Below are 15783 nucleotides of genomic sequence, written 5' to 3'. Positions count from 1 at the left end.
TTAGGTACTTTCATCATTCCCACTTGACAGATGAGAAATATGAGGCACAGAGAATTATAGAAGTTGCCCAGAGGTTAAGCTGAAATTTGAGCCTAAGCCCACCTGACTGTAGTATTACCCACACCTTGGGGGAAGACAAAGGGAAGATGAGGAGATGTAATGTCCCCTAGCTCTTCCATAAAAAATTCTAGGGTCTGGCCAGTGTGGCACCTATGAACCAGGAGGTCAGGGTTTGATTCCCAGTCAGGGCACATGCCCAGGTTGCAGGCTCGATCCCCATTAGGGGGCGTGCAGGAGGCAGCCGATCAATGATTCTCTCACATCACTGATGTTTCTCTTTCTTTCTCCCTTCCTCTCTGAAATCAATAATAAATATATATATTATATATATATAAAATTTTAAATCTAGGGAAAATTAGGTATAGAAAGATGCTTTTGCTTAAGTCCCTTCCTTCCCTTACTCCCACAGAAAAGCAAATTAGCACAGCATTTCTCAGAGTTAATTCAGTAAAGACCTCTTTTAAGGGAAAAGAAATGTTTCCAGCATTGAAGAATCAACTAGACACCTGGGTCATGTGGATCCCAGTTTGAGAAAATCTTACTTAAGAAACTATAGTCCTAGTCACAGTCCTTCATAAATTATTAATTTTAAAAAGGTTTGTCTCTATGTTAATAATTTTTGTATTATCATCAAAATAATGGACATGATAACAAAAATCTTCTAGAACTTGCAGACTGCAAAGAATATCATTTCAGAAATGCTTTTAAAACATTTTTTAGCCTAGCTGGTTTGGCTCCGTGGATAGAGCGTTGGCCTGTGGACCAAAGGGTCCTAGTTCAATTCTAGTCAAGGGTACGTACCTTGGTTGCAGGCTCCTTCCCGGCCTGGGCCCTGGTCGGGGCTCATGCAGGAAGCAACCAATCGATGTGTTCTCTCACATCTCTCTTTCCCTCTCTCTTCCACTCTCCCTAAAAATCAATGGAAAAATATCCTCGAGTGAGGATTAACAGAAAAACAAAACCAAAAAAACAACACATTTTTTAAAGCATCTGAACCCTTATTTCAAACTAGGGGCTCAGTGCACGAAACCACGTGAGACCAAGACCCGGCGCACCACGGGACCCAGACCAGAGTCAAGTCCCGCCAGCGCCGCGGGACACAGCGTCAAGTCACCTCCTGGTGACCGGTCTTTGGTCGTTATGGCGTTACGACCACTGGGTTTTTATTATATAGATATGCTATGGGATTCTAATGCATAAAGTAGTCGAGCTGTTTTGATTAAAGTGGGGAGGAGAGGCTGAAAGCCCCACCTCTTATTTTAAAAATCTGCTGATGCAGTGGAAAGAACCTACCCTAGAAGCTGGAAGATCTGAGTCCTAAGGCACAGTGCCTGGCACGTACGAGGCTCTCCACACATCACGTTGCCAGGTTGCTCAGAGAAGGCCTCTGAGAAGAGACCTGAATGAGGTAAAGGACTACCTATCAGACAGTCAGGAGAGGAGTGTTCCAAGCTATGGAGCATGGGAGCAGTGTGGCATGTCCAAGAACTTTGAGAAGGCCAGTGTGGTCAACAAAATAAGGAAAATTCGAGAGGATGGAGGAGAGAGAACAGGGCACAGATCACATTCAACGAATGGGCCATGCAAGGGACTCGGCTTTACTGAGTGAAAAGAAGCAGAGAAGTGTTCTGAATGGACGTGACCTAATTAAACATTTTTTAAAAGTCACTCTGGGGAAGAACAGTCTGTAGAAGCATAGGGTAGGTAGAAGCATGGAGACCAGTTAGGAAGCGCTTGCAGTAGGCCAAGTGAGAGATGATGGTGGCTTAGACAGGGTGCTAGCTGTGGAGACAGTGAGAAGTGGTCAGACTCCGGATATATCTTGAAGGTAGAGTCAACAGGACTTGCTGTGGTTGTGAGCAAAGAAGAGGAGTCAAGGATGGCTTCAAGGATTGGGCCATGGAAGGCTGGGGCTGCCACTGGCTGAGCTGTAGATTCTAAAGGAGGAACAGGAAGTGGGGGTGGGGATCCAGCTCACCTCGGTGTAGCCCCGTTAGACAGCAAGGGGGGCTGCTGCTGAGCTGAGGCGGGCCCCTCTTTCCCCTGCTGACACTCACGTTGCCCCTGCCGTCCTTTGCAGGACAAGAAGCTCATCAAGGCCTTCTTCGAGGTGCTGGCTCACCCCCAGAACTACTTCAAATACACAGAGAAGCACAAGGAGATGCTGCCAAAGTCCTTCGTCAAGCTGCTCCGCTCCAAAGTTTCCAGCTTCCTGAGGCCCTACAAATAGTGCCCCATGCCCAAGACCCAGGTTGTGAAGGCCCCAGACTCCTCAGCCCTCAGAGCCGGCAGCCTCCACCCCCAGACAAGGAACTCTCTCCTCTCTCTTAGAGAAAAAAAATCACTATATAGACCCAAGAACTCTCCCTTTCTGTCGCTCTAGCTTCCTTTCCTTGTCTCTCTGCCTCCCTCTCTCTCTTTATCTCTCTCCTGTTTTTCCTTTTCCTGCATTCTCCCTGGAAAAGCCATTTAGTACTGGCTGTATTCCCCCTGAGGGGTGCAGGAACAGTACCCCTCTCCAGCCACACTGCCCACTTTACCAGCTCACATCCCTAACCCCTTCAGCTTAGGAGAATGCTAGAGGCCCAGGAAAGAAGGGGGTCTGCTGGGGAATGGGGAGGGAGAAGAGGGGCTTCTGCCATTATAAGGTTGTGCCTTACTAGTCAGGAACCAAAATGTCCCTTGGCTGGGCCCCCCAGCTGCCCCCCTCCCCCCAGGTGATTCTAACAGCCCAAGGTTCTGCCAAAGAGGCCTTTGACTTACAGGCTTAATGCTAGCACTAATGCTAGCACTGGGGCACGTGGTGTGAGCTCTGGACCTCGGGTTTGAGCTCTGGACCGCCCACACAGCCGCTTCCGGGTCTAGACAGCTCCTCTACTTCTGCCATGTCTGCTTGGGTCCAATTCACGAGGGCTTACAGAAGGCCCACACCACTGGGCTAGTGGGCACAGTGAGTGAGGAAGAGCAGCAGGCATTACCGTGTTGAAAGTGCTGCTGTCACTCCCAATGAGAAAGACTATATATATCGCTCTGCAGGACAGAAACCAGGTTCTATAGCATCGCCAAGAAAAAGAAAAAAGAAAAAAAAAAGCAAAGAAATTGCATCATCTAAAGGACTAGACTACAGAACAACTGGAAGCCAGCCTCAAACCCTAATCCTTTTTCTTGTCTTCCCTGGCCCAGCCATCCCCTCCCCCTGATCCGAGTGCTCCCTGGGGGAGCCCTACTCCCCTTGCTAAGTGTTGTCCTTAAAGAAACGTGGCTGCTAAGCAGAAGCCAGCCTGGGCCTGACCCCAGACTTGGCTTTCCCTTGTAGCCTCAGATGGCTTGTGGGCTCCACCAAAGAGGACCCCACTCTGCAGCCAGCCCAGAGCCACCTACCTCTGGCCCCAGGCTATGGGCAGCAAGAGGAATGCGTGTGCACTTGGCAAGCCTTCTGCCCACCCTGTCTACATCTAATAAGTGCAATCATTACGTCTATGTTGTCTAGAGGGAGGGGTTTTTGTTTTCTGGTTTTGTTTCTTTCTCCTGTGTTAGCGCAACCCTATTTATAGCTGCCCGCAACAGAAGAGTATATGTTTGGAGTGAAGAGAAAGGTTTTGAATCTCATGAACTTTGAGTGCTGGAGCATCTGATCTGTCTGTACTCCTCACCCAGGGGCCATCCACACCTCCTGAGCTCTCGGTGTGGGTAACCCAGGGCTGTAACTCCGAGGCACCTGATGTGTAGGACAGTAATTCTGGGGACTTTGTGGAGCAGGAAGGAGAGGGACCTGTGTTTGCTAAACCAATCCTGCTATCCCTATGCCTCTCCATGATTCAGTATGGACCTCATGATTGTAGAAGCCGATGGAACTGGTCAGTGATTCTCTACCCCAAGAGGGAAACCTCCATCTTTTCCCTGCCTTCCTCCCGTTTTCCCTTGGTGTGCACATGGAAGTGGACCAGGACAAACCCCCTGGGGATGGGCTGACCAAGGCCAGAGACAAGGCTGAGGAAGCCAAGAATAGGACAGGTATCCAGGCATGAAGTTATTTGCCTGAACTTGGCTATTCCCTCTCTGAGTTGACTTCAAGCCTAGTTGCCTCAATTACTGCTTTTCAAGAGGAAGAAGAAGTAAGTCCGTGCGTAAGCCTCAATCCACTGCTGCCTGTAAAATTATTTTCCATTTGTTCCTTCTCATTCCCCCAAAGCTGTGGTCCTATTCAATCAAAGGCTACCAATTGACTCATAGTGTTTATTTCCAAGTGACTGTTCTAGGCCACTGCTCCCCCTGGAGACTCCACACTAAGTACAGAAGCCTGGCCTCCACCCCCTTTCCCCAATCAGTAGCATTACTACCAAATAGCCTTAAGGAGTACGTAGCCAATGTCACAGCTATATCCCCTCACATCCACTAGCAACACCGTGGCTCTTAGGGGTGGAGTGTCTGTCTCCCTTCGTGTCTCTGGATCAAAGACAGTGTCACTATAAAGATCCAGAATGGCTGCCCCCAAGCAGGGAAATGGTCAGTTAATCCATACTTCCTGGGATAGGCCATAAAAACTGATTTTTTATTAATTTTGACCATCCTCATTCTCTGCCAGAAGCTAGGATAACGTTCTGATTCCTCTCTTCCTACCATTTGCATCTCTCTTAGAAAGCCAGCCGAGTGCTTCCCAAATTATGCCTTCAGGGTCTGGCTTCTTGCACTCTTCCTTTCCTGTCACCCCCTACGTATACAAACACGCTTCCTCCAATCGTCTATTCCATGGTTTCTGGGACCTGCAAATGATTTCCAGTTTGGAAAGTACAGGCCACTAACTAGGCTTCTTAACTGATGTCAAGGCAGATCTTGGAGAGCAGGCGAAGACCTGCTAAAGTCCACCAAGTTTAATTTAGCTTGTCCAGATTGGGGGGTGGGGGGAGGTGTAAGAACCCAGACAGCTGTCCACTGAACCTATGGAGGAAGCCAGCCCTGGGGCATCAAACTAACTGAATGAGGAGTCAACACTCAGGGACTCTCCCGGTGGTTCTCAACCTTCCTAATGCCGCGATCCTTTAATACAGTTCCTCATGTTGTAGTGACCCCCAACCATCAAATTATTTTCGTTGCTACTTCATAACTGTCATGTTGCTACTGTTATGAATCGTAATGTAAATATCTGATATGCAGGATGTATTTTCAGGGGTCGCGACCCAGGCTGGGGAAGTGGAAAGATGGTGTAAATGGGAATCCTTCATGAGTCAGCCTGAGGCCGCTCAGCAGGATGGGTATTTACAGGGCCAGTACTCATGGTTGTAAGGCTTCATTTCTCTTAGTACAAAACCTGCCCTGATCTGAGTCTGGGAATGGGAAGCCATTTCTGCAGGGGCTCAGCATCAAGTAATGCGTATCAGAAAGGCACTTAGAGCCTCAGCAACATGTAATCCCTTTTACTTCTCTGCCTCCCTCTTTCTGTATCGGACCAGGCCCATTCACTGAGCCTGAGGGAACTCAGTGAGAACAAAATGACCAGAGTCTGGCCGTGAGCTGCCACCTGCCCTAGGCCTACAAATGCCCAGAGGCTGGCATTGAGCTATGGCTGCTCTGACTTCCCCAGGATTGATTGGTTTAGTTTGGTGGAGGCTCATATTTGTTGCTGAAAGTTCAGTAATACAGTCCTGATTTTTGGTACTAATGAAACTTTATATATTTGAGAATGTTCTCCATATGCATATTTAAGGTGATTCTGGAATGGATTAGGAGGTCATATCTCAAAATGTCAGAAAACGTTTTGAAGCATTCAAACTTTTGTATTTGCTGCTTAACCTCAATATAAGAGGCTCAAACTAGGAGACAAAGGGAGACAAAGGATAAGTGACCGTTGGCAGGAAATAATGTTAATCTGCTTGGCTTCTTAAGCACAGTAAGAAAAAAGTGGAAGCAAATAACACAAGGATGTCTTTAAATTCAACCTGTCTCAATGGTAGCACATCTTGTCCTTGGGCCATTCATTATTTGGACTAGTAACCCTTTAAGAAAATATATGATTACAGGGACTAGAATCCCCAGTTCTGTTATCAGCCTATCTAGACACAGACTATAGTAGTATGGACAAACTGAAAACTTCATTCATTCGTGTGAGTTGAACTGAAGTTTCAGAATAACCATTCTCACGTAGGAGGTTTTCTTTTTTCCATGCAGAAGAAATCTCAAAATATTGTATTTATATCTGCCTTCACTGCTGCCGATATAACAAGTATCTCCTACACAATCAACAATAAACAGTAAACGATGCAGTTCATAGAATATTTTGCACTTGGAGAAAAAATGTATCTGAACTTGTAAAAAGAAATGTTTGGATTTTGTATTGTCCTTTTTTATTATTATTATTATTAAAATACTTAATGAAACTCCTCAGCCTGGCATCTTTTCCTCCATCTCAGTAGCTTATCCTAGAGCCAGAAAAAGCTTTGAAGAAATAAAGTGTCTTCTGGCTTCTGCACTTACCCAAATTTTTCCTTTCCCCACCTTATTCCTAATGGTTTTAGAATTTGAAAAGGCGTGTCCCTTTTGTCTATTTTTAAAAGCAGTATCAAAAATTAGCCCCCAAGGGGGATCTAGGGAGCAAGGGAAATTTAGGATATTGCTCCTCCTCATCACAGTACAGTTCCCAAAGTCTGGCCAGGGCCACGATGGCTCGGACACCTCCCTAGTTAAGCTGTCCCACCTCTAGCAAAGTACCAGCAGCGAGACTCACCCAAGCCTGTGCTTTTTATGCAGTACATTCTATGCCATGAAACAGAAGTATGAAATTTTACCACCATTACTACAGGGCACGGGAGAGCAAGCTCCAATCTCATAAATGAGCAGTCCCAAATTCTAGGTTCAGATGACAGGTAAATCTTAATTGTTGCAATTTTATAATTCCCCGACATGAAATTTAGGGCCACCAACTTGGGGCCATTCTCTGACTTCTCTCCTAATCTTCTTATATTACAAAAACACCAAGTCTTCCCTCTTCTGCCTAGGACACTTGCAATGATGTCCCAGAATAATGTACAGTGGAGTACAGATCAGCTCATACCAAGCAGTCTTTAAAATGGGGCACATGAAGACTTTCCAAGGCAAGGACATCAATCTGAAGAGAGTTTTAAGGGAATAAATTTCCAGATTCTCAACGTCTGTAAGAAATCTTCCCTAAAACTAATCTGTTTGAGAGCCAGTGGCATATTCATGCACATTTCTATTCTACCTCCTCTTTCATCACAGTCCTTGTCCTCCTTTTACAAAAGAAAGGCATATTCCTCACCCACTCTGAATCTTAATGCATGGCCAGAGTGTAAAAACCTGGGAGTAGGAGGGAGGGATGTTTTCCTTTTATATCAAAATAGTCCCATTATAAAGAGTCCTCTTATGTATTTCAACTTATGTTTACTATTTTCTACCTCCTACTTGTAAAAATGAAAGTAGTTATTAGCTGTTCAATCCATCATTTTTATTAATATGTAAGAAAAAGTTTGATCATGAAGTCTAACAAAATTATTAGTTTTTATTTTTATACACGATATGTTAATTGTTCCCAAAAGCCTAAGTCAGAGTTCCACACAAGCACATACCCACATTTGTCAGGGAGATAATATGCCTTCTACCCTGCTTATCACTTAATAAATTAACTAATGGATTTAGCTATATGGCTTTATTCCAAATTATATAATGACAAACAGTATTATCTTGTGTTTATAAAAACTTTTTTATAATATTAATATTAGATCTATAGCCCTGGCCTATGTGGGACAGTGGTTACAGCACTGGTCCCACATTGAAGTGTCCAGGGTTGGATTCCCAGTTAAAGGCATGTACCTGGGTTGCAGATTGGATCCCCAGTCCTGGTTCGGTGCGTGCATGTGGGAGGCAGCCAAATGATGTGTCTGTCTCATAGCAATGTTTCTGTTTCTGTCTCTCTCCCCCCCCCTACCCCCCGCCCTCCCTGCCTTCCACTCTCTCTAAAAATCAATGGAAAAAATATCCTTGAGTGAGGCTTAACAAATAATAATAATAATAATAATAATAATAGACCTATGTAATTTTAAACATGATTTTTGGCCATCAATTTTATAAGCTACAGTTAATAATTTATTTCCCAGTTGTTTTATCATATTCTTTAAAATGAACATTAACATATTTATTTAAATTGAAGAATAAAGTCCAACTTTTTCCTGAAAGAAAGTAATTCTGACTTGGCTGATTACCGTAGAGGCTAGTAGTTTTAAATGAAGACTGGTTTTGCTAATTCCACAAATGGCAGTATTTTCCATATTGAAGTAAACCTGCACTTCTATATTTTTAAAAAAATGTTTTATTGATTTTAGAGAGGAAGGGAAAAGGAAAGATAGAAACATTGATGAAAGAGAAACATCATCATCAATCAGCTGCCTCCTGCATGCCCCCTGCTGGGGATCAGCCCCCAACCCAAGCATGTGCCCTGATAGGGAATGGAACTGGTGACTTCCTGGTGCAGGGGTTGATGCTTAACCACTGAGCCACACTGACCAGGCTGCACTTCAATATTTAAACAAAAATATGAATGCATAATGATGTGGTTAAAAAATTATAAAAAAATAGTGTTGGCAATAGAGTATGAAAATTAATATCCAATTTAATGAGGTGCCTCTGAGTGAAAAGACAACAAAATTAATACTCATTTTTATAAGACTGAGACTCCAATGAACGGGTAACAAATCCTTTTGCAGATTAAGTGGTTTCCAATTCTTTGCTTTTAATAAAATTAAAGGAAGACTCTATTTGATAGTACTTGATAATAGTATTTGGTATTAGGACACTCTGTGATTGTTGGCATGTGACTCGGAAGTAGATCAGACTCGAGGAATATCATTGTAACATATCTCTTCCTTTCCCAATTACTATGTGAACAAGGCTTCTCAGCATTTACGTCTATAAAAATAAAAAACAGGTAGAGAATTGATGAGAAATCAAAAGAAACACCATATTTCTCATTAAAAGATATAGTTTCAATAAAAATTGTACTTTTTAGGTTTCACAAGTTATAAACATGTGTAATATATTTATTTTGTTTAATAAACTGTGTACTAGTCATAACTATAATGACAATTCAATCCAGGAGAAATGTTAACAAAGCCCATGGTCACAGGTTATAAATTTAAATTTACACTCATTTTTGTTGTAAAGTGTGACAGTGATCAATAAAAGACTTTAAAGCATACAAATATACTAATTAAAGTTCTATATGGGAAGAAAATGGAATTGGGAGTTCAAAAAGGGAAAACTGTAAAATTTCTGTTAAAAAGGGAGCTCGTTTATATATTTTTTTAATGGGTGATGCTGGGCATCATATATTTAGAGTATTTGGAGTCCAGTGGATACATTTAAAAATGATGTAATGGTTTTAGTTTAAAATGTCAAAACTTACAGCAAGTCAGAAATATCCTCTACAAGTATTTAAATTTATGATGGAAAATGTAGATGTCAACTTAAAAATGGGTAATGGGGTACACAGTTCTTTAAAATTCTTTTATGAAGTCTCTCTTTAGAAAAAACTCTGAAGATCACTACTCTATATGGCATATTGCAGGGGTGAGGACCAAAGGCAGAACAGAAGCTGCTAGAAATGATCTTCAATCATCCACTCCAAAGTATTTTCCTCACCAGTTCTCCCGAGTACATGAAATTACCCACCATCAGAATCTTATTACTTCAAATGCAGACACTGGTTTCCTAGAGTGGTTTTTTGCTTGTTTGCTTGTTTTGTTTCGTTTTTTTATTGATCTTAGAGAGAGGGAGGGAGAGGGAAGGAGGAGGAGGAGGGAGAGGAACATCAACCAGTTGCCTCCCATACTGGCCTGAAACCTAGGTATGTGCCCTGAGTGGGACTCGAACCCGAAATCTTTTGGTGCAGGGGATGATTCGCTCCAACCAACTGAGCCACTCAGGCAGGGCTGCCAGAGTTTCTGTTAATTGTGTAATGGGAGAAGGGATTAGCCAATCACATTAGGATCTGCAAGGAATGTGAGAAAGAACAGATGCATTTTTTTTTTAAATATATTTTATTGATTTTTCACAGAGAGAAAGGGATAGAGATAGAGAGTTAGAAACATCGATCAGCTGCCTCCTGCACACCCCCCACTGGGGATGTGCCCGCAACCAAGGTACATGCCCTTGACAGGAATCAAACCTGGGACCTTTCAGTCCGCAGGCTGACGCTCTATCCACTGAGCCAAACCGGTTAGGGCCAGATGCATTTTTTATTATGAAAAAGGTGGTGGGAGGACAAACTAGGACAACCTGAATTCTATTCCCTCTCTATTTCTAACCAGGAGTTGATGCTAAAAGACAAGCTACTTATTCTCTGTGTATCTATGTAAAATAACTTCTAAATTTCCACTGTAGTGGCCAGGCTGTTTATTTATACAACAGGAGATATATATAGGATTCATTACTCATCCTATATAATAAACCCTTAGTATGCAAATCGACCAAACTACAGAATGACGGGTCGCTATGACACGCACTAACCACCAGGGGGCAGATGCTCAACACAGGAGCTGCCCCCTGGTGGTCAGTGAGCTCCCATGGGGGAGTGCCACTTAGCCAGAAGCCAGGCTCACGCTGTTGAGGCAGGAGCCTCTCCCACCTCCATTGCAGGCGGGTGGTAAGGAGTGAGGGGTCCCAGACTGCAAGAGCCCTGGACTGCAAGAGGGATCCATGGGGCCTAAGCTGGCAGGCGGACATCCCCTGAGGGGTCCCGACTGCGAGAGGGCGCAGGCAGGGCTGAGGGACCACCCTCCTCCTACATGATTTTCGTGCACGGGGCCTCTAGTTATTATCCTATATAATAAGAGAGAAATATGCAAATTAGGCTGGGACATCACAACCAGCTTAGGAGGCTGTGTCACAACCAGCTCAGAGCACGCCCCCAGCCCCAGCGGACACACACCACACACTACACACCACACACCACACACCAGGGTGGGGGTGGGCTCCAAGTGGCCAAATGCGGTTGGGAGCCCACCCCCAGCACCAACGTAGCCCAGTTCTGAGGCCACTCCCACCGGGGGTTCGTGGGCAGGCACGCTGCGCCACCTGCCCTGGGAGCAAGGCCCCCAGTGGACCCACGGACCCGCCCAGGGGGCGTGCTCCGAGCCGCCAAGGCCAGGCTGTGGCTTAGGGCCTAAGCCATCAGTAGGAATCCCCTGAGGACTCCCAGACTGTGAGAGGGGGCAGGCTGGGCTGAGGGACGGCCACCCAGTGCACGAATTTTGTGCACCGGGCCTCTAGTATAAGAATAAGCCATCAGTTGCTACCCACTGCCCACCGAAACTGAGAACCTAAGGAAACTGTGGCCCCAGTCCAGCCTCAGGAAATGCTGAGCCAAAACAAAGATGGGGAAAGGCAATGTCTGAAATGGAAGGAGAGGGCTTTCTGGTTAAGGTCTTCAGAGTGAGGAGAGGAATAGGATGTCAGCGCCCCCACTGGCATGTTTAGCCACCATAAGCCCCACACTCAGTACTTTCCATTTTTTTAAAGTTAAATTGGGTGTGTGTGTGTGTGTGTGTTTTTGGGTGGGGGGGTTGGAAGGAGAAGGAGAAAACAAAAGAAACTAGTTAAAGTCTAAAGGATAGAGATGGAAAAGTTGCTCACCTCATTCCTCCAGGCACTCAATTCCTCTCCTAAAAGGCAACCTCTACCAGTTCCCTATCTGACCCCTCGCCTTATTAACTTATTCTTATTTTTATTTTTTTACCAAAGACTTCCTCCCCTTTAATGTTCCCTTAGATTTCTGCGAGCGCCCCAATCGCAGCCTCTCCCGCGTGGGAGGGGGAAATAGTAATAGGGCTCGGTTCCTTCACCCCGAGCGGGGACACAGGGGGAGTAGGGGTTTCGCGCTGGGGCGGGGCGAAGGGGAATGAGAGTGAACCCAAGGGGCCCGTGGGGCGCCCCCTTAGGGGCGGTGCCTCGCGCTCCTCACCGTCCTCCTTTCCCGCAAGGAGCTCGCGGTCCCCGCGCTGCTTCCCTGGGAGTTCGGCTCGCAGGCTGTGCCCGCGGACGGGAGGCGCGGCGACCTGGGCTGAGCCCGAGGCGCGGGCAGGGGGCCCCGCGGGAACCGCTCCCCTCACTGGCTGCCCCTCCGACCCCGCCTCCCCGAGCGCACCTGCCAGTCTGCAGGCCGCGACGCTCCTCCTTGGGGCCCGGGCTCCTCCCCTTCCCGCCGAGGCCCTGGTGGACCGAGTCCCTGGGCGCGACAGGTGGCGCCTCCGCATTGCTATAGCGACAGCCCGCCCGCCGCCGGCCGGGCGCGGATCCGGGCGTCGTGACGTCATCACGCCCTCCCGGGCGCCGGCAGAGGCCGTGCGTCACCCCGGCGGGGGCGGGGCTGCGAGGGGCACGGCTCGGAGCCCGGCCGCCCGGGCTGCAGGGGCCCGGGAACCAGGATAACTAGGACGGCGGCCGCGGCGACGGGGGTTCGGGGTGGACGTGCCCGGTATTTTGCATGCGGGTTCCGGGGCCGGTAGAGGCGCGCCGACCGGAGAGGACAGTGCGGTGGCCCTGGAACCTGGATACCGCGCGAGGCAAGCTGCGCGCGGGCGGGCGGGCGATGGCGCAGGCGGGTTGCGGGGCCGGCGCTGGTGGCGGGGCCCGGTGCATGGCGGTCTGTCGGCGGAGTCGCCCTCGGGGGCTGTCAGGTTGGTGGCTCTGGGAAGAGAGGGTCCACCGTGCCCAGGTGGGAGGCCGGGCGGGCGCAGGGCCCCCGGAAGGTCCCGAGCCCGTCGTGCCCACCTTCCTCCTGCCCTAGCCCGGCGGCCAGGCGGCTGGACGGCGGCCTGACCCTTCCCCACCAGGGTCCCGGCCCGCGACCCCCGTCCCTCCCCTCCATTCCGCCTGCTGCTATCCCCCCGCCCGGGACTCCCAAACCCCACCCGTGACGGCGCCCGCCTCCACCTCCGTGGCCCCACACCCCACCAACTGACCCTAAGACCTCCCCGGGAACCCTCAATTCTTCGTCATTGACTCCGACAACCTAGGAACTTCCCCAGCCCTGCGCAGGGACCCCCAACTCAGTGACTCCCTCAGTTTCATACCGTCACTCCGGACCGGAGATCCCCCACGCCCCTCCTTGATGACCGCAAACCTTCTCAGCGACCCCGCTGGTCCTGTAACCCCGCCCTTTCTACCGTGTTCTCCCGCAAACTTGGTGACTCTCAAGCCTCCTTCCGTAGGTTCCCACCCCGTCATCTGCAAACCCTCAATGCCTGATCAGCCGTTCTTTGCCCTGTTACCTCATGGTCTTCATTCCATGTCCCCCCTTCATCCTAAAGTCACCCCCACTGACAATCCTCGCTGCGCCCAGCCCGCCAGTGTCAATCGGCACGTGATTTAAAAATGCCCTAGCACCCTGCTGGTGCCAGGAAGATCTGGAGATGAATACGAAGTAGTAATAGTTGGAGGCGCCAAAAGAATTCTGGATTGAGTGTGTGGGCGCTGGCTCTGCCAGGGTTGTGCTTTGGGAACCTGAGAGAAGCCCTTTCTTCACTCTGGACCTCAGCTTCTCATCTGTATTGTGATCAGGTTGGGTTAAAGGACCTCAGAGTTTCTTTCCAGCTGTGAAAGTCTGCAATTCTCAGTCAAGATAATACTCGTTTGCAATCATTTTTGTGCCCTTCCCTAAGGAGTTGACTCTGGTAACCTCACCCCAGGGTCCACTTGCTTCCTGGTCCTTATTCTCTCACTCCGCTGACCCCCTACACTCTTAATAGTCCGTACCCACTTCCCTTGATCAGGCCCCATCAGTTAACATGCTTGCCAAGCAGCACAGCAAAATGCTTCAGCTCTAGGCACTGATGTGATAAGAGACCCGAGTTCTAGTGTGACGGTAGCCCTTCCGCTGTGGCACCTCAGGCATACCATCTAGCCTCTCCGAACCCTCATCTCCACTCTTGTTAAGTGAGGATGATAGTAGTGCCTGAGATAATGTGTCCAAAGCACTTGGCACCTTGCCTGGCCCGTGTTTACCTTTCAACAACCTCATGAGATGGTTGCTATTATATCCACCACCATTTCCCACTTTTGTTCGTTTTGAGTTGGTTTTAAATAAATGAAGAACCTGAAACTCAGATAAGTATCACAGCTGGGATTTGAACCCAGTCTTCAAAACCCATTTGCTCCGTTACCTCTCGAGCTCTCAAACCTATCTAGTTTTCTAGGTCACCCTCAGCCTAGAGGCTCTGTGCATGAAATTTGTGCACAGGTAGGGTCCCTAGGTCTGGCCGGCGATCAGGGCCGATCAGGTTCCCCACCTCCCTGCCTCCTTCCCTCGCTCCCTCAGTGCCCTGTCACCGCCGCTGGTGGCCTGCCATGTTCCATGCCGCTCCCTGGTGGTCAGCACATGTCATAGCGAGCAATCGAATTCCAGGTCTCCTGGTCGAACTCCTGAGGGGATACTTTGCATATTAGCCAGATAGATAGATAGGTAGGTAGATAGATTCCTAAGCCCTATATCAACTCATTCCACAAAACTCAAGGTTTCTGTGACCCTTTGCCCCATGGCTTTGTGACTTCCTCAACCCATTGTTTATGACTTTTGACCCCACATGCCCTGACACCCCTGCACCTTAATACATTACTCTCTTCATTCTTTGTCCAGTTGTCATCTCACCCTAAGAGTCCTTGGAGCTCCTTCTCACTTCATTATTTCACCCTAAAGTGTCTCCCACTTCATTGGCATTTTATCCCAGATCCTCTCATCCTATTAAGTTCCTTACCCACAGGAATTCATACACTCTAACGCCCTCTAGCCCTGCAGTCTTTCCTCATATGATCTCTTCCTATTTTCAGTTTCTCTAGTGTTGTAGCTGCATCCCTTCTGCCATCCTCTACCTAAACCTTCATCTACTAGTTATTAGCTCTGGTGTAGTGACTGCCTTCACCCAGCTTATAACCCTTTCATCTTAAGATCCTCCTTTTTATACTCTGTCCAATAAGCTCTGAGATCCTGCCTCTCAGATTCCCGGATCTCCTGGCATTTTCCTCATTTTCACCAGTGATGTTCTTTTCAAACCCGAATCATCTATCACCTTTTCCCTCTCATTGTGCCCCGTCCCTTCTCACAGTATCCTCTTCGTTTCCCTTATTTTTCTCCCAACCATCCTCACCTCACCAATCTTGATAACATCAATTATAATGTAAACCTCTCTCCCATCCCAACTCTGCCTTCTTCCTTTTTCCTGTGCATCTAACTCCAGGACCACATGAACGACCCTGCCACTCAGCCCTCTCCTTCCTTCACACACAGCACTGTCCAAACCATTGGCCTCTTTGGCTTGTCCAAAGAACTACACAATTCTCTGGAAAGTTCTGATAATAGATCACCAAGCTCACAGCCCTTTAGAGAGCAAGGAAATTCTTCTGAATCAATCTAACCTTGTGTCCTTGACCCACTCCCATGACCCTATCCTGTTTATGAAACTGTTTGCTGTATGTGCCCTTGGGGTAGAATGCTTTGAGTGTCAGCTTCTGCCTGCATTGAATTAGCTCCATTGTTTTCCAAGCCCTGGGAGGACCTTCCTCTCCCACCAGAAGACTGGTGAGTAGCAAAATGTAACGTTCAAGATTCACATCCAAAAGTCTGTTCTGTGGGTCACCAAATTCCCAGGCCTCCTGTAATGTACTTACTGACTCTACAGCAATAAATATAGCAGAGGGCATAACCCAGAGTTAAGGAGGGGT

The 15783-nt window shown here is 47.6% G+C and overlaps 2 protein-coding genes across 3 annotated transcripts in view; both read left to right on the top strand.

Annotated features, from left to right (window-relative positions):
• The window catches only part of SCUBE3 (signal peptide, CUB domain and EGF like domain containing 3), a 35786-nt gene extending 29359 nt beyond the window's left edge, over positions 1-6427 (top strand). For both annotated transcript variants that reach the window (XM_036317855.1, XM_036317854.1), the window contains one exon: positions 2141-6427. In XM_036317855.1, coding sequence (XP_036173748.1) covers positions 2141-2290 — 150 coding nt within the window. In that variant the 3' untranslated portion in view covers positions 2291-6427. The remainder of the gene's footprint in view (positions 1-2140) is intronic.
• Positions 6428-12419: 5992 nt separating this feature from the next.
• The window catches only part of ZNF76 (zinc finger protein 76), a 37863-nt gene continuing 34499 nt past the window's right edge, over positions 12420-15783 (top strand). The window contains exon 1 of the mRNA XM_036317619.1: positions 12420-12743. The gene's annotated coding sequence lies outside the window, so the exon portion shown is untranslated. The remainder of the gene's footprint in view (positions 12744-15783) is intronic.

The sequence above is a fragment of the Myotis myotis genome, unplaced genomic scaffold (genome assembly GCF_014108235.1).
Source record: "Myotis myotis isolate mMyoMyo1 unplaced genomic scaffold, mMyoMyo1.p scaffold_m19_p_7, whole genome shotgun sequence".
In the NCBI taxonomy this organism is placed as follows: domain Eukaryota; kingdom Metazoa; phylum Chordata; class Mammalia; order Chiroptera; family Vespertilionidae; genus Myotis; species Myotis myotis.
This window is presented reverse-complemented; position numbering and strand designations above follow the sequence as displayed.